The 23,504-nt window shown below is 62.9% G+C and overlaps 1 protein-coding gene across 1 annotated transcript in view; it reads left to right on the forward strand.

Moving 5' to 3' along the window:
- LOC142301384 (solute carrier organic anion transporter family member 1B3-like) overlaps window positions 1-17,810 on the forward strand; it is an 88,241-nt gene extending 70,431 nt beyond the window's left edge. Inside the window, exons 8-9 of the mRNA XM_075342376.1 lie at window positions 514-631; window positions 17,609-17,810. Of these exons, the coding sequence (XP_075198491.1) occupies window positions 514-631; window positions 17,609-17,810 (320 nt within the window). The remainder of the gene's footprint in view (window positions 1-513; window positions 632-17,608) is intronic.
- Window positions 17,811-23,504: the final 5,694 nt, after the last annotated feature.

A 23,504-nucleotide genomic window follows, 5' to 3' on the forward strand; every position in this document is an offset into this window, starting at 1 on the left:
GCCCCATAATAACAGCGACCTCCACAGCGCCCCCATAATAACAGCGACCTCCACAGCGCCCCCATAATAACAGCGACCTCCACAGCGCCCCCATAATAACAGCGACCTCCACAGCGCCCCCATAATAACAGCGACCTCCACAGCGCCCCCATAATAACAGCGACCTCCACAGCGCCCCCATAATAACAGCGACCTCCACAGCGCCCCCATAATAACAGCGACCTCCACAGCGCCCCCATAATAACAGCGACCTCCACAGCGCCCCCATAATAACAGCGACCTCCACAGCGCCCCCATAATAACAGCGACCTCCACAGCGCCCCCATAATAACAGCGACCTCCACAGCGCCCCCATAATAACAGCGACCTCCACAGCGCCCCCATAATAACAGCGATATCCACAGCACCTTCTACCTTATATTATCGGTGGCGCAGGCTCTGGGGGTCTCATATCCAGGCTCTTCAGTATCTTTGCTGTCGTCGTCTGATTTGCTGCATTTACTTCCTCCACAGCTGGAATCCCGGCCCCCATTTACTTTGGGGCTCTGATTGACAGAACCTGCCTGAAGTGGGGGACGAAGCTGTGCGGGGGGCGGGGGGCCTGCCGCCTGTACAACACCCACGCCTTCAGGTAAGGGGCCTGGGGAACGTGGAAGGGGGGCACATACCGGGAGAGGAGGGGGGCTCACATACCGGGAGAGGAGGTAGGGGGTCACATACCGGGAGAGGAGGTAGGGGGTCACATACCGGGAGAGGAGGTAGGGGGTCACATACCGGGAGAGGAGGTAGGGGGTCACATACCGGGAGAGGAGGTAGGGGGTCACATACCGGGAGAGGAGGTAGGGGGTCACATACCGGGAGAGGAGGTAGGGGGTCACATACCGGGAGAGGAGGTAGGGGGTCACATACCGGGAGAGGAGGGGGGGCTCACATACCGGGAGAGGAGGGGGGGGCTCACATACCGGGAGAGGAGGGGGGGGCTCACATATCGGGAGAGGAGGGGGGGGCTCACATATCGGGAGAGGAGGGGGGCTCACATATCGGGAGAGGAGGGGGGGGGGCCACATACCGGGAGAGAAGGAGGGGTCACATATCGGGAGAGAAGGAGGGGTCACATATCGGGAGAGGAGGTGGGGTCACATACCGGGAGAGGAGGGGGGGCTCACATACCGGGAGAGGAGGGGGGGGCTCACATACCGGGAGAGGAGGGGGGGGCTCACATACCGGGAGAGGAGGGGGGGCTCACATACCGGGAGAGGAGGGAGGGGGTCACATATCGGGAGAGGAGGGGGGCCACATACCGGGGAGAGAAGGAGGGGGGGGGTCACATACCGGGAGAGAAGGAGGGGGGGGGGTCACATACCGGGAGAGAAGGAGGGGGGGGGGGTCACATACCGGGAGAGAAGGAGGGGGGGGGGTCACATACCGGGAGAGAAGGGGGGGGGGGTCACATACCGGGAGAGAAGGAGGGGGGGGGGTCACATATCGGGAGAGAAGGAGGGGGGGGGTCACATACCGGGAGAGAAGGAGGGGGGGGGGGTCACATACCGGGAGAGAAGGAGGGGGGGGGGGTCACATACCGGGAGAGAAGGAAGGGGGGGGGTCACATACCGGGAGAGAAGGAGGGGGGGGGGTCACATACCGGGGAGAAGGAGGGGGGGGGTCACATACCGGGAGAGAAGGAGGGGGGGGTCACATACCGGGAGAGAAAGAGGGGGGGGTCACATACCGGGAGAGAAGGAGGGGGGGGTCACATACCGGGAGAGAAGGAGGGGGGGGTCACATACCGGGAGAGAAGGAGGGGGGGGTCACATACCGGGAGAGAAGGAGGGGGGGTCACATACCGGGAGAGAAGGAGGGGGGGTCACATACCGGGAGAGAAGGAGGGGGGGTCACATACCGGGAGAGAAGGAGGGGGGGGTCACATACCGGGAGAGAAGGAGGGGGGGTCACATACCGGGAGAGAAGGAGGGGGGTCACATACCGGGAGAGAAGGAGGGGGTCACATACCGGGAGAGGAAGGGGGGGGGGGGGTCACATACCAGGAGAGGAGGAGGGGGGGTCACATACCGGGAGAGGAGGAGGGGGGGTCACATACCGGGAGAGGAGGAGGGGGGTCACATACCGGGAGAGGAGGAGGGGGGGGGTCACATACCGGGAGAGGAGGAGGGGGGGGGTCACATACCGGGAGAGGAGGAGGGGGGGGTCACATACCGGGAGAGGAGGAGGGGGGGGGTCACATACCGGGAGAGGGGGGGGGGTCACATACCGGGAGAGGGGGGGGGGGGTCACATACCGGGAGAGGAGGAGGGGGGGGTCACATACCGGGAGAGGAGGAGGGGGGGAGTAACATACCGGGAGAGGAGGAGGGGGGGGTCACATACCGGGAGAGGGGGGGGGGGGGTCACATACCGGGAGAGGAGGAGGGGGGGGGTCACATACCGGGAGAGGAGGAGGGGGGGGAGTCACATACCGGGAGAGGAGGAGGGGGGGGTCACATACCGGGAGAGGAGGAGGGGGGGGGTCACATACCGGGAGAGGAGGAGGGGGGGTCACATACCGGGAGAGGAGGGGGGAGCGAACGGGCGACAGAGGGAGCAGACACGGGTCCTCTGAGGTACAGACGCGGCTGAGGGAAAGTGAAACAGGCGCGCTGATTGGTTGTATAAATAGCGAAGGCTGCGCCATGATTGGTTGTAGCAGCAAAGATAGGCTGCGCGCTGATTGGTTGTTATCAGTTACCAAGGACTCCTGGACCTTGTCAGGTAGAAGTGTAAATACAGAGGTCCTGTGTGTGGGGTCCTGTGTGCGGGGATCCTGTGTGCGGGGTCCTGTGTGCTGTGCGGGGGTCCTGTGTGCTGTGCGGGGGTCCTATGTGCGGGGTCCTGTGTGCTGTGCGGGGTCCTGTGTGCGGGCTCCTGTGTGCTGTGCGGGGTCCTGTGTGCAGGGTCCTGTGTGCGGGCTCCTGTGTGCTGTGCGGGGTCCTGTGTGCGGGCTCCTGTGTGCTGTGCGGGGTCCTGTGTGCGGGCTCCTGTGTGCTGTGCGGGGTCCTGTGTGCGGGCTCCTGTATGCTGTGCGGGGTCCTGTGTGCGGGCTCCTGTATGCTGTGCGGGCTCCTGTGTGCGGGCTCCTGTGTGCGGGCTCCTGTGTGCTGTGCGGGGTCCTGTGTGCGGGCTCCTGTATGCTGTGCGGGCTCCTGTGTGCGGGCTCCTGTGTGCTGTGCGGGCTCCTGTGTGCGGGGTCCTGTGTGCTGTGTGGGGGTCCTGTGTGTGGGCTCCTGTGTGCTGTGCGGGGTCCTGTGTGCGGGCTCCTGTGTGCTGTGCGGGGTCCTGTGTGCGGGCTCCTGTATGCTGTGCGGGGTCCTGTGTGTGGGCTCCTGTATGCTGTGCGGGCTCCTGTGTGCGGGCTCCTGTGTGCGGGCTCCTGTGTGCTGTGCGGGGTCCTGTGTGCGGGCTCCTGTATGCTGTGCGGGCTCCTGTGTGCGGGCTCCTGTGTGCTGTGCGGGCTCCTGTGTGCGGGGTCCTGTGTGCTGTGTGGGGGTCCTGTGTGCGGGGTCCTGTGTGCTGTGCGGGCTCCTGTGTGCGGGGTCCTGTGTGCTGTGTGGGGGTCCTGTGTGTGGGGGTCCTGTGTGCTGTGCGGGGTCCTGTGTGCGGGGTCCTGTGTGCTGTGCGGGCTCCTGTGTGCGGGGTCCTGTGTGCTGTGTGGGGGTCCTGTGTGTGGGGGTCCTGTGTGCTGTGCGGGGTCCTGTGTGCGGGGTGCTGTGTGGGAGTCCTGTGTGCTGTGTGGGGGTCCTGTGTGTGGGGTCCTGTGTGCTGTGCGGGGTCCTGTGTGCGGGGTGCTGTGTGGGGGTCCTGTGTGCTGTGTGAGGTCCTGTGTGCTGTGTGGGGGTCCTGTGTGTGGGGGTCCTGTGTGCTGTGCGGGGTCCTGTGTGCGGGGTGCTGTGTGGGGGTCCTGTGTGCTGTGTGGGGGTCCTGTGTGTGGGGTCCTGTGTGCTGTGCGGGGTCCTGTGTGCGGGGTGCTGTGTGGGGGTCCTGTGTGCTGTGTGAGGTCCTGTGTGCTGTGCGGGGTCCTGTGTGCGGGGTCCTGTGTGCGGAGTCCTGTGTGCGGGCTCCTGTGTGCTGTGCGGGGTGCTGTGTGGGGGTCCTGTGTGCTGTGCGGGGTCCTGTGTGCGGGGTCCTGTGTGAGGGATCCTGTGTGCGAGGTCCTGTGTGCGGGGTCCTGTGTGCTGTGCGGGGGGTCCTGTGTGCTGTGCGGGGGGTCCTGTGTGCTGTGCGGGGGGTCCTGTGTGCTGTGCGGGGGTCCTGTGTGCGGGGTCCTGTGTGCTGTGCAGGGTCCTGTGTGAGGGGTCCTGTGTGCGGGGATCCTGTGTGCGAGGTCCTGTGTGCGGGGTCCTGTGTGCTGTGCGGGGGTCCTGTGTGCGGGGTCCTGTGTGCTGTGCAGGGTCCTGTGTGAGGGGTCCTGTGTGCGGGGATCCTGTGTGCGAGGTCCTGTGTGCGGGGTCCTGTGTGCTGTGCGGGGTCCTGTGTGCGGGGATCCTGTGTGCGAGGTCCTGTGTGCGAGGTCCTGTGTGCGGGGTCCTGTGTGCTGTGCGGGGGTCCTGTGTGCGAGGTCCTGTGTGCGGGGTCCTGTGTGCTGTGCGGGCTCCTGTGTGCGGGGTCCTGTGTGCTGTGCGGGGGTCCTGTGTGCGAGGTCCTGTGTGCGGGGTGCTGTGTGGGGGTCCTGTGTGCTGTGCGGGGTCCTGTGTGTGGGGTCCTGTGTGCGGGGATCCTGTGTGCGGGGTCCTGTGTGCTGTGCGGGCTCCTGTGTGCGGGGTCCTGTGTGCTGTGTGGGGGTCCTGTGTGTGGGGGCCCTGTGTGCGGGGTGCTGTGTGGGGGTCCTGTGTGCTGTGTGGGGGTCCTGTGTGTGGGGTCCTGTGTGCTGTGTGGGGGTCCTGTGTGTGGGGTCCTGTGTGCTGTGTGGGGTCCTGTGTGCGGGGTGCTGTGTGGGGGTCCTATGTGCTGTGTGGGGTCCTGTGTTCTGTGCGGGGTCCTGTGTGCGGGCTCCTGTGTGCTGTGCGGGGTCCTGTGTGCGGACTCCTGTGTGCGGGGATCCTGTGTGAGGGGTCCTGTGTGCTGTGCGGGATCCTGTGTGAGGGGTCCTGTGTGCTGTGCGGGGATCCTGTGTGCGAGGTCCTGTGTGCGGGGTCCTGTGTGCGGGGTCCTGTGTGCTGTGCGGGGGTCCTGTGTGCTGTGCGGGGGTCCTGTGTGCGGGGTCCTGTGTGCTGTGCGGGGGTCCTGTGTGCGGGGTCCTGTGTGCTGTGCGGGGGTCCTGTGTGCGGGGTCCTGTGTGCTGTGCGGGGTCCTGTGTGCGGGGTCCTGTGTGCGGGCTCCTGTGTGCTGTACGGGGTCCTGTGTGCGGGCTCCTGTGTGCGGGGATCCTGTGTGAGGGGTCCTGTGTGCTGTGCGGGATCCTGTGTGAGGGGTCCTGTGTGCTGTGCGGGCTCCTGTGTGCGGGGTCCTGTGTGCTGTGTGGGGGTCCTGTGTGCTGTGCGGGGTCCTGTGTGCGGGGTGCTGTGTGGGGGTCCTGTGTGCTGTGTGGGGGTCCTGTGTGTGGGGTCCTGTGTGCTGTGTGGGGGTCCTGTGTGTGGGGTCCTGTGTGCTGTGCGGGGTCCTGTGTGCGGGGTGCTGTGTGGGGGTCCTGTGTGCTGTGTGGGGTCCTGTGTGCTGTGCGGGGTCCTGTGTGCGGGGTCCTGTGTGCGGAGTCCTGTGTACGGGCTCCTGTGTGCTGTGCGGGGTCCTGTGTGTGGGCTCCTGTGTGCTGTGCGGGGTCCTGTGTGCTGTGTGGGCACCTGTGTGCGGGCTCCTGTGTGCTGTGCGGGGTCCTGTGTGCGGGCTCCTGTGTGCTGTGCGGGGTCCTGTGTGCGGGCTCCTATATGCTGTGCGGGCTCCTGTGTGCGGGCTCCTGTGTGCGGGGATCCTGTGTGAGGGGTCCTGTGTGCTGTACGGGGTCCTGTGTGCGGGGTCCTGTGTGAGGGATCCTGTGTGCGAGGTCCTGTGTGCGGGGTCCTGTGTGCGGGGTCCTGTGTGCTGTGCGGGGGTCCTGTGTGCTGTGCGGGGGTCCTGTGTGCGGGGTCCTGTGTGCTGTGCGGGGGTCCTGTGTGCAGGGTCCTGTGTGAGGGCTCCTGTGTGCTGTGCAGGGTCCTGTGTGCGGGGTCCTGTGTGCTGTGCGGGGGGTCCTGTGTGCGGGCTCCTGTGTGCTGTGCGGGCTCCTTTGTGCGGGCTCCTGTGTGCGGGCTCCTGTGTGCGGGCTCCTGTGTACTGTGCGGGCTCCTGTGTACGGGGATCCTGTGTGCGAGGTCCTGTGTGCGGGCTCCTGTGTGCGGGCTCCTGTGTGCGGGCTCCTGTGTGCTGTGCGGGCTCCTGTGTGCGGGCTCCTGTGTGCGGGGTCCTGTGTGAGGGGTCCTGTGTGCGGGGATCCTATGTGCGAGGTCCTGTGTGCGGGGTCCTGTGTGCGGGGTCCTGTGTGCTGTGCGGGGTCCTGTGTGCTGTGCGGGGGTCCTGTGTGCGAGGTCCTGTGTGGGGGTCCTGTGTGCTGTGCGGGGATCCTGTGTGCTGTGCGGGGTCCTGTGTGCGGGGTCCTGTGTGCTGTGCGGGGTCCTGTGTGCGGGGTCCTGTGTGCTGTGCGGGGTCCTGTGTGCGAGGTCCTGTGTACTGTGCGGGGTCCTGTGTGCGGGGTCCTGTGTACGAGGTCCTGTGTGCTGTGCGGGGGTCCTGTGTGCGAGGTCCTGTGTGCGGGGTCCTGTGTGCTGTTTGGGGATCCTGTGTGCGGGGTCCTGTGTGCTGTGCGGGGTCCTGTGTGCGAGGTCATGTGTGCTGTGCGGGGGTCCTGTGTGCGAGTTCCTGTGTGCGGGGTCCTGTGTGCGGGCTCCTGTGTGCGGGCTCCTGTGTGCTGTGCGGGCTCCTGTGTGCGGGCTCCTGTGTGCGGGGTCCTGTGTGAGGGGTCCTGTGTGCGGGGATCCTATGTGCGAGGTCCTGTGTGCGGGGTCCTGTGTGCTGTGCGGGGTCCTGTGTGCTGTGCGGGGGTCCTGTGTGCGAGGTCCTGTGTGCGGGGTGCTGTGTGGGGGTCCTGTGTGCTGTGCGGGGATCCTGTGTGCTGTGCGGGGTCCTGTGTGCGGGGGTCCTGTGTGCGAGGTCATGTGTGCTGTGCGGGGATCCTGTGTGCTGTGCGGGGTCCTGTGTGCGGGGTCCTGTGTGCTGTGCGGGGTGCTGTGTGCGGGGTCCTGTGTGCGGGGTCCTGTGTGCTGTGCGGGTTCCTGTGTGCGGGGTCCTGTGTGCTGTGCGGGGTCCTGTGTGCGAGGTCCTGTGTGCTGTGCGGGGTCCTGTGTGCGGGGTCCTGTGTGCGAGGTCCTGTGTGCTGTGCGGGGGTCCTGTGTGCGAGGTCCTGTGTGCGGGGTCCTGTGTGCTGTTTGGGGATCCTGTGTGCGGGGTCCTGTGTGCTGTGCGGGGTCCTGTGTGCGAGGTCATGTGTGCTGTGCGGGGGTCCTGTGTGCGAGGTCCTGTGTGCGGGGTCCTGTGTGCTGTTTGGGGATCCTGTGTGCGGGGTCCTGTGTGCTGTGCGGGAGTCCTGTGTGCGGGGTCCTGTGTGCTGTGCGGGGTCCTGTGTGCGAGGTCCTGTGTACTGTGCGGGGTCCTGTGTGCGAGGTCCTGTGTGCTGTGCGGGGGTCCTGTGTGCGAGGTCCTGTGTGCGGGGTCCTGTGTGCTGTTTGGGGATCCTGTGTGCGGGGTCCTGTGTGCTGTGTGGGAGTCCTGTGTGCGGGGTCCTGTGTGCTGTGCGGGGATCCTGTGTGCGGGGTCCTGTGTGCTGTGCGGGGGTCCTGTGTGCGGGGTGCTGTATGGGGATCCTGTGTGCTGTTTGGGGATCCTGTGTGCGGGGTCCTGTGTGCTGTGTGGGGTCCTGTGTGCGAGGTCATGTGTGCTGTGCGGGGGTCCTGTGTGCGGGGTCCTGTGTGCGGGGTCCTGTGTGCTGTTTGGGGATCCTGTGTGCGGGGTCCTGTGTGCTGTGTGGGAGTCCTGTGTGCGGGGTCCTGTGTGCGGGGTGCTGTATGGGGATCCTGTGTGCTGTGTGGGGTCCTGTGTGCGGGGATCCTGTGTGCGGGGGTCCTGTGTGAGGGGGTCCTGTGTGCAGTGATCCTATGTGTGCCATGTCTTGTGTGGGGCTGTGCTGCATACGGGGTCCTGTGTGCGGGGGTCCTATTTGCGGGGTCCTGTGTGCTGGAATCCTGTGTAGGAGGGTTCTGTGCGGGGTCATATGTGTGGGGGCCTTGTGTGGGGGGGTCCTGTGTGCAGTGATCCTATGTGTGGAGGGTCCTGTCTGGGGGGGCCTGTGGGGTGGGGTCCTGTGTATGAGGTCCTGTGTGGGGGGATTGTGTGTGTGGGGATCCTGTGTGTGGGGTTTTGTATGCACGGGGCTGTACCTGCATACGGGGTCCTGTGTGCAAGGATCCTATGTGTGGGGGAGTCCTGTGGGGGGGCGGGGTCCTGTGTATGAGGTCCTGTGTGGGGGGATCTTGTGTTAAGCAATTCTATGTGTGTGGGGTCCTGTGTGTGAGGTCCTTTGGGGGAATCCTGTGTATGACATCCTGTGTGGGGGGGTCCTGTGTATGGGGCTCCTGTATGCGTGTTTTTTTGTGGGGGGGTCCTGTGTGGTTGGGCCCTGTGTGCGGGGATCTTATCTGTGGGGGAGTCTTGCGTGTGAGGTCCTATGTGGGGGGGTCCTTTGTATGAGGTCCTGTGTGGGGGGATCTTGTTTTAAGCAATTCTATGTGTGGGGGGTCCTGTGTGTGAGGTCCTTTGGGGAATCCTTTGTATGACATCCTGTGTGGGGGGGTCCTGTGTATGGGGCTGCTTTATGGGGGTCCTGTATGCGTGTTTATTTTGTGGGGGGGTCCTGTGTGGTTGGGTCCTGTGTGCGGGGATCTTATGTGTGGGGGAGTCTTGCGTGTGAGGTCCTGTGTGTGGGGGTCCTGTGTATGAGGTCCTGTGTGGGGGGGTCCTGTGTACGGGGCTGCTTTATGGGGGGTTCCTGTGTGCGGGAGTCTTTTGTGCGGGGTTCTGTGTACAGTGTTTTGTGTGCAGCAGTCCTGTGTGTGAGGGGGTCCTCTGGAGGGTCCTGTTTGTGCGGGGGGTCCCGTGTGGAGGGGTGTTGAGTGTGGGGTGTACTGTGTGTGGAAGGTCCTGTGTGTGGGGTCCTGTGGGCGGCTGTGTAACGTGTCCCCCCTCCTCTCCCGCAGGAGCACCTTCCTGGGCTTCACCGCTGGAATTCGCGCTCCGTACTTCATCCTGTGGGCGGGGGTGGGGTCCTGAGGGCGTCTGTGTAACGTGTCCCCCCTCCTCTCCCGCAGGAGCACCTTCCTGGGCTTCACCGCTGGGATTCGCGCTCCGTACTTCATCCTGTGGGCGGGGGTGGGGTCCTGTGGGTGGGTGTGTAACGTGTCCCCCCTCCTCTCCCGCAGGAGCACCTTCCTGGGCTTCACCGCTGGGATTCGCGCTCCGTCCTTCATCCTGTGGACGAGGGTGGGGTCCTGTGGGCGGGTGTCTAACGTGTCCCCACTTCTCTCCCGCAGGAGCACCTTCCTGGGCTTCACCGCTGGGATTCGTGCTCCGTCCTTCATCCTGTAGGCAGGGGTGGGGTACTGTGGGCAGGGGTGGGGTCCTGTGGGCGGGAGTGGGGTCCTGTGGGTGGCTGTGTAACGTGTCCCCCCTCCTGTCCCGCAGGAGCACCTTCCTGGGCCTCACCGCAGGGATTCGTGCTCCGTCCTTCATCCTGTGGTCAGGGGTGGGGTCCTGCGGGCAGGGGTGGGGTCCTGTGGGTGGGAGTGGGGTCCTGTGGGTGGCTGTGTAACGTGTCCCCCCTCCTCTCCCATAGGAGCACCTTCCTGGGCCTCACTGCTGGGATTCGTGCTCCGTCCTTCATCCTGTGAGCGGGGGTGGGGTCCTGTGGGTGGCTGTATAACGTGTCCCCCCTCCTCTCCCGCAGGAGCACCTTCCTGGGCCTCACCGCTGGGATTCGTGCTCCGTCCTTCATCCTGTGGGCGGGGGTGGGGTCCTGTGGGCAGAGGTAGGGTCCTGTGGGTGGGGTCCTGTGGGCGGCTGTGTAACGTGTCCCCCCTCCTCTCCCGCAGGAGCACCTTCCTGGGCCTCACCGCTGGGATTCGCGCTCCGTCCTTCATCCTGTGGGCGCGGTCCTGTGGGCAGGGGGGTCCTGTGGGTAGGGTCCTGTGGGCGGGGGTGGGGTCCTGTGGGTGGCTGTGTAACGTGTCCCCCCTCCTCTCCCGCAGGAGGACCTTCCTGGGCCTCACCGCTGGGATTCGCGCTCCGTCCTTCATCCTGTGAGCGGGGGGCTTCTGTGGGCGGGGGGGTTCTGTGGGTGGGGTCCTGTGGGTGGGGGTGGGGTCCTGTGGGCGGCTGTGTAACGTGTCCCCCCTCCTCTCCCGCAGGAGCACCTTCCTGGTCCTCACCGCTGGGATTCGCGCTCCGTCCTTCATCCTGTGGGCGCGGTCCTGTGGGCAGGGGGGTCCTGTGGGCGGGGGTGGGGTCCTGTGGGTGGCTGTGTAACGTGTCCCCCCTCCTCTCCCGCAGGAGCACCTTCCTGGGCCTCACCGCTGGGATTCGCACTCCGTCCTTCATCATGTGGGCGGGGTCCTGTGGGCGGGGGGGTTCTGTGGGTGGGGTCCTGTGGGCGGCTGTGTAACGTGTCCCCCCTCCTCTCCCGCAGGAGCACCTTCCTGCGCCTCACCGCTGGGATTCGCGCTCCGTCCTTCATCCTGTGGGCGGGGTCCTGTGGGCGGGGGGGTTCTGTGGGTGGGGTCCTGTGGGTGGGGGCGGGGTCCTGTGGGCGGCTGTGTAACGTGTCACCCCTCCTCTCCCGCAGGAGCACCTTCCTGGGCCTCACCGCTGGGATTCGCGCTCCGTCCTTCATCCTGTGGGCGGGGTCCTGTGGGCGGGGAGGTCCTGTGGGTAGGTTCCTGTGGGTGGTGGCGGGGTCCTGTGGGCGGCTGTGTAACGTGTCCCCCCTCCTGTCCCGCAGGAGCACCTTCCTGGGCCTCACCGCTGGGATTCGCGCTCCGTCCTTCATCCTGTGGGCGGGGTCCTGTGGGCGGGGGGGTTCTGTGGGTAGGGTCCTGTGGGTGGTGGCGGGGTCCTGTGGGCGGCTGTGTAACGTGTCCCCCCTCCTCTCCCGCAGGAGCACCTTCCTGGGCCTCACCGCTGGGATTCGCGCTCCGTCCTTCATCCTGTGGGGGGGTCCTGTGGGTGGGGGCGGGGTCCTGTGGGCGGCTGTGTAACGTGTCCCCCCTCCTCTCCCGCAGGAGCACCTTCCTGGGCCTCACCGCTGGGATTCGCGTTCCGTCCTTCATCCTGTGGGCGGGGTCCTGTGGGCGGGGGGGTCCTGTGGGTAGGGTCCTGTGGGTGGTGGCGGGGTCCTGTGGGCGGCTGTGTAACGTGTCCCCCCTCCTCTCCCGCAGGAGCACCTTCCTGGGCCTCACCGCTGGGATTCGCGCTCCGTCCTTCATCCTGTGGGCGGGGTCCTGTGGGCGGGGGGGTTCTGTGAGTGGGGTCCTGTGGGTGGGGGCGGGGTCCTGTGGGCGGCTGTGTAACGTGTCCCCCCTCCTCTCCCGCAGGAGCACCTTCCTGGGCCTCACCGCTGGGATTCGCGCTCCGTCCTTCATCCTGTGGGCGGGGTCCTGTGGGCGGGGGGGTCCTGTGGGTGGTGGCGGGGTCCTGTGGGCGGCTGTGTAACGTGTCCCCCCTCCTCTCCCGCAGGAGCACCTTCCTGGGCCTCACCGCTGGGATTCGCACTCCGTCCTTCATCCTGTGGGCGGGGTCCTGTGGGCGGGGGTGTTCTGTGGGTGGGGTCCTGTGGGTGGGGGCGGGGTCCTGTGGGCGGCTGTGTAACGTGTCACCCCTCCTCTACCGCAGGAGCACCTTCCTGGGCCTCACCGCTGGGATTAGCGCTCCGTCCTTCATCCTGTGGGCGGGGTCCTGTGGGCAGGGGGGTTCTGTGGGTGGGGTCCTGTGGGCGGGGGTGGGGTCCTGTGGGCGGCTGTGTAACGTGTCCCCCCTCCTCTCCCGCAGGAGCACCTTCTTGGGCCTCACCGCTGGGATTCGCGCTCCGTCCTTCATCCTGTGGGCGGGGTCCTGTGGGCTGGGGGGGTTCTGTGGGTGGGGTCCTGTGGGCGGGGGTGGGGTCCTGTGGGCGGCTGTGTAACGTGTCCCCCCTCCTCTCCCGCAGGAGCACCTTCCTGGGCCTCACCGCTGGGATTCGCGCTCCGTCCTTCATCCTGTGGGCAGGGTCCTGTGTGCAGGGGGGTTCTGTGGGTAGGGTCCTGTGGGCGAGGGGGTCCTGTGGGTAGGGTCCTGTGGGTGGTGGCGGGGTCCTGTGGGCGGCTGTGTAACGTGTCCCCCCTCCTCTCCCGCAGGAGCACCTTCCTGGGCCTCACCGCTGGGATTCGCGCTCCGTCCTTCATCCTGTGGGCGGGGTCCTGTGGGCGGGGGGGTCCTGTGGGTAGGGTCCTGTGGGCGGGGGGGTCCTGTGGGTAGGGTCCTGTGGGTGGTGGCGGGGTCCTGTGGGCGGCTGTGTAACGTATCCCCCCTCCTCTCCCGCAGGAGCACCTTCCTGGGCCTCACCGCTGGGATTCGCGCTCCGTCCTTCATCCTGTGGGCGGGGTCCTGTGGGCAGGGGGGTTCTGTGGGTGAGGTCCTGTGGGTGGTGGCGGGGTCCTGTGGGCGGCTGTGTAACGTGTCCCCCCTCCTCTCCCGCAGGAGCATCTTCCTGGGCCTCACCGCTGGGATTCGCGCTCCGTCCTTCATCCTGTGGGCGGGGTCCTGTGGGCAGGGGGGTTCTGTGGGTGAGGTCCTGTGGGTGGTGGCGGGGTCCTGTGAGCGGCTGTGTAACGTGTCCCCCCTCCTCTCCCGCAGGAGCACCTTCCTGGGCCTCACCGCTGGGATTCGCGCTCCGTCCTTCATCCTGTGGGCGGGGTCCTGTGGGCGGGGGGGTTTTGTGGGTGGGGTCCTGTGGGTGGTGGCGGGGTCCTGTGAGCGGCTGTGTAACGTGTCCCCCCTCCTCTCCCGCAGGAGCACCTTCCTGGGCCTCACCGCTGGGATTCGCGCTCCGTCCTTCATCCTGTGGGCGGGGTCCTGTGGGCGGGGGGGTTTTGTGGGTGAGGTCCTGTGGGTGGTGGCGGGGTCCTGTGAGCGGCTGTGTAACGTGTCCCCCCTCCTCTCCCACAGGAGCACCTTCCTGGGCCTCACCGCTGGGATTCGCGCTCCGTCCTTCATCCTGTGGGCGGGGTCCTGTGGGCGGGGGGATTTTGTGGGTGGGGTCCTGTGGGTGGTGGCGGGGTCCTGTGAGCGGCTGTGTAACGTGTCCCCCCTCCTCTCCCGCAGGAGCACCTTCCTGGGCCTCACCGCTGGGATTCGCGCTCCGTCCTTCATCCTGTGGGCGGGGTCCTGTGGGCAGGGGGGTTTTGTGCGTGGGGTCCTGTGGGTGGTGGCGGGGTCCTGTGAGCGGCTGTGTAACGTGTCCCCCCTCCTCTCCCGCAGGAGCACCTTCCTGGGCCTCACCGCTGGGATTCGCGCTCCGTCCTTCATCCTGTGGGCGGGGTCCTGTGGGCGGGGGGGTCCTGTGGGTAGGGTCCTGTGGGCGGGGGGGTCCTGTGGGTAGGGTCCTGTGGGTAGTGACGGGGTCCTGTGGGCGGCTGTGTAACGTGTCCCCCCTCCTCTCCCGCAGGAGCACCTTCCTGGGCCTCACCGCTGGGATTCGCGCTCTGTCCTTCATCCTGTGGGCGGGGTCCTGTGGGCGGGGGGGTCCTGTGGGTGAGGTCCTGTGGGTGGTGGCGGGGTCCTGTGGGCGGCTGTGTAACGTGTCCCCCCTCCTCTCACGCAGGAGCACCTTCCTGGGCCTCACCGCTGGGATTCGCGCTCCGTCCTTCATCCTGTGGGCGCGGTCCTGTGGGCAGGGGGGTCCTGTGGGTAGGGTCCTGTGGGTGGTGGCGGGGTCCTGTGGGCGGGTGTGTAACGTGTCCCCCCTCCTCTCCCGCAGGAGCACCTTCCTGGGCCTCACCGCTGGGATTCGCGCTCCGTCCTTCATCCTGTGGGCGGGGGGGTCCGGTGGGTGGTGGCGGGGTCCTGTGGGCGGGTGTGTAACGTGTCCCCCCTCCTCTCCCGCAGGAGCACCTTCCTGGGCCTCACCGCTGGGATTCGCGCTCCGTCCTTCATCCTGTGGGCGGGGTCCTGTGGGCAGGGGGGTTCTGTGGGTGAGGTCCTGTGAGTGGTGGCGGGGTCCTGTGGGCGGCTGTGTAACGTGTCCCCCCTCCTCTCCCGCAGGAGCACCTTCCTGGGCCTCACCGCTGGGATCCGCGCTCCGTCCTTCATCCTGTGGGCGGGGTCCTGTGGGCGGTGGGGTCCTGTGGGTAGGGTCCTGTGGGTGGTGGCGGGGTCCTGTGGGCGGCTGTGTAACGTGTCCCCCCTCCTCTCCCGCAGGAGCACCTTCCTGGGCCTCACCGCTGGGATTCGCGCTCCGTCCTTCATCCTGTGGGCGGGGTCCTGTGGGCAGGGGGGTTCTGTGGGTGAGGTCCTGTGGGTGGTGGCGTGGTCCTGTGGGCGGCTGTGTAACGTGTCCCCCCTCCTCTCCCGCAGGAGCACCTTCCTGGGCCTCACCGCTGGGATTCGCGCTCCGTCCTTCATCCTGTGGGCGGGGTCCTGTGGGCGGTGGGGTCCTGTGGGTAGGGTCCTGTGGGTGGTGGCGGGGTCCTGTGGGCGGCTGTGTAACGTGTCCCCCCTCCTCTCCCGCAGGAGCACCTTCCTGGGCCTCACCGCTGGGATTCGCACTCCGTCCTTCATCCTGTGGGCGGGGTCCTGTGGGCAGGGGGGTTCTGTGGGTGAGGTCCTGTGGGTGGTGGCGGGGTCCTGTGGGCGGCTGTGTAACGTGTCCCCCCTCCTCTCCCGCAGGAGCACCTTCCTGGGCCTCACCGCTGGGATTCGCGCTCCGTCCTTCATCCTGTGGGCGGGGTCCTGTGGGCGGTGGGGTCCTGTGGGTAGGGTCCTGTGGGTGGTGGCGGGGTCCTGTGGGTGGCTGTGTAACGTGTCCCCCCTCCTCTCCCGCAGGAGCACCTTCCTGGGCCTCACCGCTGGGATTCGCGCTCCGTCCTTCATCCTGTGGGCGGGGTCCTGTGGGCGGTGGGGTCCTGTGGGTAGGGTCCTGTGGGTGGTGGCGGGGTCCTGTGGGTGGCTGTGTAACGTGTCCCCCCTCCTCTCCCGCAGGAGCACCTTCCTGGGCCTCACTGCTGGGATTCGCGCTCCGTCCTTCATCCTGTGGGCGCGGTCCTGTGGGCGGGGGGGTTCTGTGGGTGAGGTCCTGTGGGTGGTGGTGGGGTCCTGTGGGTGGCTGTGTAACGTGTCCCCCCTCCTCTCCCGCAGGAGCACCTTCCTGGGCCTCACCGCTGGGATTCGCGCTCCGTCCTTCATCCTGTGGGCGGGGTCCTGTGGGCAGGGGGGTTCTGTGGGTGGGGTCCTGTGGGTGGGGGTGGGGTCCTGTGGGCGGCTGTGTAACGTGTCCCCCCTCCTCTCCCGCAGGAGCACCTTCCTGGGCCTCACTGCTGGGATTCGCGCTCCGTCCTTCATCCTGTGGGCGGGGTCCTGTGGGCGGTGGGGTTCTGTGGGTGGGGTCCTGTGGGTGGTGGCGGGGTCCTGTGGGCGGCTGTGTAACGTGTCCCCCCTCCTCTCCCGCAGGAGCACCTTCCTGGGCCTCACCGCTGGGATTCGCGCTCCGTCCTTCATCCTGTGGGCGGGGTCCTGTGGGCAGGGGGGTTCTGTGGGTGGGGTCCTGTGGGTGGTGGCGGGGTCCTGTGGGTGGCTGTGTAACGTGTCCCCCCTCCTCTCCCGCAGGAGCACCTTCCTGGGCCTCACTGCTGGGATTCGCGCTCCGTCCTTCATCCTGTGGGCGGGGTCCTGTGGGCAGGGGGGTTCTGTGGGTGGGGTCCTGTGGGTGGTGGCGGGGTCCTGTGGGTGGCTGTGTAACGTGTCCCCCCTCCTCTCCCGCAGGAGCACCTTCCTGGGCCTCACTGCTGGGATTCGCGCTCCGTCCTTCATCCTGTGGGCGGGGTCCTGTGGGCGGTGGGGTTCTGTGGGTGGGGTCCTGTGGGTGGTGGCGGGGTCCTGTGGGCGGCTGTGTAACGTGTCCCCCCTCCTCTCCCGCAGGAGCACCTTCCTGGGCCTCACCGCTGGGATTCGCGCTCCGTCCTTCATCCTGTGGGCGGGGTCCTGTGGGCAGGGGGGTTCTGTGGGTGGGGTCCTGTGGGTGGTGGCGGGGTCCTGTGGGTGGCTGTGTAACGTGTCCCCCCTCCTCTCCCGCAGGAGCACCTTCCTGGGCCTCACCGCTGGGATTCGCGCTCCGTCCTTCATCCTGTGGGCGGGGTCCTGTGGGCGGTGGGGTCCTGTGGGTAGGGTCCTGTGGGTGGTGGCGGGGTCCTGTGGGCGGCTGTGTAACGTGTCCCCCCTCCTCTCCCGCAGGAGCACCTTCCTGGGCCTCACTGCTGGGATTCGCGCTCCGTCCTTCATCCTGTGGGCGGGGGGGTCCGGTGGGTGGTGGCGGGGTCCTGTGGGTGGCTGTGTAACGTGTCCCCCCTCCTCTCCCGCAGGAGCACCTTCCTGGGCCTCACCGCTGGGATTCGCGCTCCGTCCTTCATCCTGTGGGCGGGGTCCTGTGGGCAGGGGGGTTCTGTGGGTGGGGTTCTGTGGGCGGGGGTGGGGTCCTGTGGGTGGCTGTGTAACGTGTCCCCCCTCCTCTCCCGCAGGAGCACCTTCCTGGGCCTCACTGCTGGGATTCGCGCTCCGTCCTTCATCCTGTGGGCGGGGTCCTGTGGGCGGGGGGGTTCTGTGGGTGAGGTCCTGTGGGTGGTGGCGGGGTCCTGTGGGCGGCTGTGTAACGTGTCCCCCCTCCTCTCCCGCAGGAGCACCTTCCTGGGCCTCACCGCTGGGATTCGCGCTCCGTCCTTCATCCTGTGGGCGGGGTCCTGTGGGCAGGGGGGTTCTGTGGGTGGGGTCCTGTGGGTGGTGGCGGGGTCCTGTGGGCGGCTGTGTAACGTGTCCCCCTTCCTCTCCCGCAGGAGCACCTTCCTGGGCCTCACCGCTGGGATTCGCGCTCCGTCCTTCATCCTGTGGGCGCGGTCCTGTGGGCAGGGGGGTCCTGTGGGTAGGGTCCTGTGGGTGGTGGCGGGGTCCTGTGGGCGGCTGTGTAACGTGTCCCCCCTCCTCTCCCGCAGGAGCACCTTCCTGGGCCTCACCGCTGGGATTCGCGCTCCGTCCTTCATCCTGTGGGCGGGGTCCTGTGGGCGGTGGGGTCCTGTGGGTAGGGTCCTGTGGGTGGTGGCGGGGTCCTGTGGGCGGCTGTGTAACGTGTCCCCCCTCCTCTCCCGCAGGAGCACCTTCCTGGGCCTCACCGCTGGGATTCGCGCTCCGTCCTTCATCCTGTGGGCGGGGTCCTGTGGGCAGGGGGGTTCTGTGGGTGGGGTCCTGTGGGTGGTGGCGGGGTCCTGTGGGCGGGTGTGTAACGTGTCCCCCCTCCTCTCCCGCAGGAGCACCTTCCTGGGCCTCACCGCTGGGATTCGCGCTCCGTCCTTCATCCTGTTTCTCATCTTTATTTCGATGGTGAAGAAAAAGTTTTCTGTCAAAAATGTGAACGAGCAAGAAAACGGCACAAAGAAGCCAGAGATCCCCGAAGAGGGCGGAAAAGGGGGAGCGGACGCCCCCGAAATAGAAAAGCAGACTTTTATATAACGTTATGTGACTGGTGCAAGTCCCCGGATGATGGGGGTTATAGTATATGTGGTCACATGTCCCTTCTACCAGGGACTCCCCAATAAAGTGCAGCACAGTCACCCCAGCTTCACGCCTGCGTCACTGCTGAACCTAAAGGGGGGCCCCACCTCTATATCACACCAGAGATAAGGGGGGCCCCGCCTCTGTATCACACCGGAGATAAGGGGGGACCCGGCCTCTATATCACACCGGAGATAAGGGGGGACCCGCCCTCTATATCACACCGGAGATAAGGGGGGCCCGGCCTCTATATCACACCGGAGATAAGGGGGGACCCGGCCTCTATATCACACCGGAGATAAGGGGGGCCCGGTCTCTATCACACCGGAGATAAGGGGGACCCGGCCTCTATATCACACTGGAGATAAGGGGGACCCGGCCTCTATAACACACCGGAGATAAGGGGGGCCCGGCCTCTATATCACACCGGAGATAAGGGGGGACCCGGCCTCTATATCACACTGGAGATAAGGGGGACCCGGCCTCTATAACACACCGGAGATAAGGGGGGACCTAGCCTCTATATCACACTGGAGATAAGGGGGACCCGGCCTCTATAACACACCGGAGATAAGGGGGACCCGGCCTCTATAACACACCGGAGATAAGGGGGGCCCGGCCTCTATATCACACCGGAGATAAGGGGGGCCCGGCGTCTATAACACACCGGAGATAAGGGGGGCCCAACCTCTATATCACATCGGAGATAAGGGGGACCCAGCCTCTATATCACACCGGAGATAAGGGAGACCCGGCCTCTATAGCACACCGGCGATAAGGGGGACCCGGCCTCTATATCACACCGGAGATAAGGGGGACCCGGCCTCTATAGCACACCGGAGATAAGGGGGATCCGGCCGCTATATAACACCGGAGATAGGGGAGACCCGGCCTCTATAGCACACCGGAGATAAGGGGGACCCGGCCTCTATAACACATCGGAGATAAGGGTGGCCCGGCCTCTATATCACATCGGAGATAAGGGGGACCCGGCCTCTATAGCACACCGGAGATAAGGGGGGATCCGGCCTCTATATAACACCGGAGCTAAGGGAGACCCGCCCTCTATAGCACACCGGAGATAAGGGGGGCCCGGCCTCTATATCACATCGGAGATAAGGGGGACCCGGCCTCTATATAACACCAGAGATAAGGGAGGGGCCCGGCCTCTATATCACACTGGCGATAAGGGGGCTCGGCCTCTATATCACACTGAAGGCAAGGGGGGCCCGGCCTCTATATCACGCTGGAGACAAGGGGGCCTGGCCTCTATATCACACTGGAGACAAGGGGGGCCCGGCCTCTATATCACACTGGAGGCAAGGGGGGCCCGGCCTCTATATCACGCTGGAGACAAGGGGGGCCCGGCCTGTATATCACACTGGAGACAAGGGGGGCCCGGCCTCTATATCACACTGGAGGCAAGGGGGGCCTGGCCTCTATATCACACTGGAGACAAGGGGGGCCCGGCCTCTATATCATACTGGAGACAAGGGGATCCAGGCCTCTATATCACACCAGGGTCTCTGTGGTGTGCAGGGGTAATGGGAACGATTAGGGGGGCCCCGGCCTCGGCTTCTTTATCACACCTGGCAGGTCATGTACAGTACATGGGGCCATTTTATCACTGAGAGCCCCGCTGAGAGACTGCACATGGAGGGGCTGTTCTAGTGGAGCCTTAGATACCCTGCAGCAGTGACTCAGGGAAAAACTGAACCGCCATCTTTACAAGCTCTCAATCTTTACTATACCCTGACATTCTCCTCATGAAACAAGAGGCCCAGGATGAGCACAATATATGCTGCCTGCATTGCCTTTCTCACTGCCTGTGCAGAGTTTGCAGGGGATCAGCGCCAGTGACCATCACAGCCTATTACTCTGCAGGTGTTGAGAAGGTAAAACCTGGAGTGCACTAACCGGCCACAGGATAGCAGTGGCAGTGTGCAGCGACCTGTTATGATTCAGTGACCGAGGAGGATCACAGTGGTTGGAATCTTAGCGGATTGCAGACCTAATACTAATACACAACTAGAAGTAGCCGTGGGACGAGCCTATGATGACCTGGACACCTCGACAAAGCCGAAGAACTAATTATTCCTACAGAGAGAAATACAGGAAAGGCTAATCTGCCTCGGAGCAGTCCCCAAAGATATAGATAGCCCCCCACATATAAAGATTACGGTGATGTAGGAAAACACAGTATACAGGAAGAAAACAGATTCAGCAAAGATGAGACCCAAGCTATCTATATAGAAAAGGATAGAAAAGAGCACTCTCTGCAGCCATGCAAAACCCTAGAAAATAACCAACACGCCTGATATGGAAAAAAGAGACATGGTATGGTACAAAGACCAGACTTATCTGTAATGAGTCCAGGCAGAAACAGAAGGTTAGGCTGGCTTCAGGATGTCCTAGAACCCAGGAGGAAACATTGAGCACCGGCCAGGAACAAGAGAACACTACACAGTTATATAGGCCACTCAGAACAACCTGATTTCCAATCCTCATCAGCTGTCTGGCTTCTATTAAACAAGCCAACTCCACTACCAGCATTGGCCACAAGAGGGAGCCCAAAACTGTAATCCAGTCCAAATGTATTCACAACAGCGAACCTTACCACACACATTCTCCGATATTATTGGCTTTTCTCATATTGTCCACACCATGGCCCATATATGAGTCTATACCCTGTCTTCCTGGTGTGGGACAAGATTGCAACCCTAGTTCTTACTGCAAGGGCCACACAGCCCCCTAGTACACGGTCCCCATACACTGTGTTTTTCTCACAATGTCTATGGAATAGCAGGGAATCGGGGCTCTAAGCTAACGCTCAAGATAGGGGGCCCTATGATATCCCTATTCTCGTGGATACTCCTGATGGTGGAGAGGCCTGATTCTCCTTCCTGCCCCTGCTCCTGACAAGTCCTGATCTTAGATCCCCTCCCCCCCAGGGATGGATGGGACAGGAGTGTGATAAAACCCACAGATAAAGAGAGACAAAGGAAAACCAAAACTCTGTCTCACAGCACACACACAAAGGTAAAGACAATATGAGATTAGGAGGAAAATAGAAGCAGGAAGGAAGTAACTAAACAGCAGCGGTAATCTCCACAACCACTCCAAGCAAAAGCAACCCTTTCACCAGAGAGTCTGGAACACCACACCTCACATAGAATAAACTATAGCTGGCATGGATAGAAGAACTCATCCAGCATAAATAGGAGGGGAGCAGATGTGATAGACCTCCCCACCAGATGTGATCACAGGAGCCTAATACACAGACTAGCAGAGATAAACTCTTGCTAGCCTGCCTTTGAATCAGCACACAGCAGGTCAACGCCCGAGGTTGTCTGTGTTGACCCCAGACACCAGAGAAACCATCAGGCGGAGTGTCAGAATCTGCAATGTGAACAGAGTCGTATGCCGCCATGACGCAAGGCGAAGTTTGTGCAAAATTCCGTGTGACAGTTATTTGCAGCTTCTCTAGTTCCCCTTATGTTAGCGGCAAATGTGGCCTTGGATATTTGGTGTTTTCTAAGGTCCAAGCTATGAAAAAGGGGGTACAACCTAAGTCTCTGAAGAACTTGCAGCATTTTTTAGACTTGCCAGCTACTATTGTAAATGTATTCATATTTTCTAAGATTACCAAACAAGTAACTGCCCTGACTAAGAAGGGGGCAGATGAGGTCACCTGGAAGCCTGAGGCTATTGTTGTCTTCATGGAGTTAAAAGAAGACTTCTCATCTGACCCGGTTGTGGTCCAGCCCGATCCTGAGCCTCCTTATATAGTGGAAGTCAAAGCCTCTGAGGTTGGGGGTAGAGGGGCGTTATCACAGGGTCCGCAACTCCGCATATCTCACTCATATATCCACAGAGAAGAATTTTAAGATCAGTAATCATGAATTGTTGGCCATCAAGTGGGCCTGTGAGGAATGCTGCTACCTCCTAGAAGGCCCCAAACATGGTGACACAATTATCACCGACACCATAATTCTGACTTCTCTGGAATCAGCTAAGACTCAGCCCGAGGCAGACACATCCTCATTCTTTTCTATACTTGATTTTTTTGTGATATTCAAACCTGATAGTAAATTCGTAAGAGGCGACATTGTGTCCCGAAGCTTTGTCCTTCTCTCTCTGATGACTCTGAACCTGCTCGTATGCTCGCTGAAGGTTGCATCTTCTGTTTCCCTGTATCTTGTAGATGAGATCCGTAGATTCTAATGCGGGCGTCATACGAGACGAGCTATCGCGCGATGCATCGTCGGGGTCGCAGTTTTCGTGACGCACATCCGGCATCGCTTGTAATGTCGTTTCATGTGACACCTCTGAGTGATGCAGGATCGCTCACAAATCGTGACTCGTGTACTTGTCGCTTATTTTTAAAAAATTGTTTATTTTTAATGGCGCCGGTTGTTCATCGTACCCGAGGCAGCACACATCGCTCCATGTGACACCCCGGGAACAATGAACACAGCTTACCTACGTCCCGCGGCTCCCGCTGGCAATGCGGAAGGAAGAAGGTGGGCGGGATGTTTACGTCCCGCTCATCTCCGCCCCTCCGCTTCTATTGGCCAGCCGCTATGTGACGTCGCTGTGACTCCGAATGTCCCTCCCCCTTCAGGAAGTGGATGTTCGCCGCCCACAGCGAGGTCGCTCAGCAGGTAAGTACATGTGACGGCGGTTTAACGACTTTGTGCGCCACGGGCAACTAATTGCCCATGACACACAAACGACGGGGGCGGGTACGATCACTCGTGCAATCGCTTGATAGATCGTACCGTGTGAAACCCGCATAAGAGTCAGCCCCCGACATGATTCCTACTCAAAATTTCATAGTCTGCCCCCTGGTTTCCCCTACGTATTGTTCAGCAGTCGTCTCATAACTGAGTGCTCGCAGGTCATCCTGAGATTAACAATACCAACCAACTGTTCACCAGGAATTTTTGGTGGCCAATCATAGTTGTGGACTGTAGTAATACTTGAAAACGTGTAATTTTCCCTAGCCATGATGCTCCAAAGCCGTCTTCTTGGTTTTCTCCAGTCCCTATGCTTGGATCCACCTCTCCATAGACTTCATTACTTACCTAACCCTCCGAAGATCATGATCTGGCTGGTGGTGGACAGGCTCGGTCATCTTGTCTCTGTGTCTGGGTTATTGAGCGCTCACACATTAACTTATTTATTCCTTGCGTTGTGCGCTTAAGTGGTATTCCAGGAAACATACTGTAGCCTGTAGCTTCTGACCAGGGGACCCAGTTCCTTTCCAAATTCCGGAGGGAATTCTGTAAAAAGATCAATATTGAGTTGTATTTTTCTTCTATTGACCGCCCAGAGATCGATGGCCAGACAGAACTTACTGCTCGGACGCTGGGACAATGTCTCCGGTGTTATGTGTCTGGTCATCAGTCTGATTGATGCAACTGCTGCTGCTGAATATCCTATTAATAATCAATATGAAGAATCCACTAACATTTTTCCATCTATCTGTAATATTGGTTTTCATCTTTCGACCCCTGTGATGGATACTTCAGAGATTTGTGGCTAAATTAAAGTTTATCTGGTCTGAAGTCAGAGAAGTTGAGGAAGGAGCAGGGTGGTCAGACTTGAGCTGCTGATAAGAGACGTTGTAGAGGCCCGAGCTTTAAAGAT

This window comes from Anomaloglossus baeobatrachus, chromosome 4 (genome assembly GCF_048569485.1).
Source record: "Anomaloglossus baeobatrachus isolate aAnoBae1 chromosome 4, aAnoBae1.hap1, whole genome shotgun sequence".
In the NCBI taxonomy this organism is placed as follows: Eukaryota; Metazoa; Chordata; class Amphibia; order Anura; family Aromobatidae; genus Anomaloglossus; species Anomaloglossus baeobatrachus.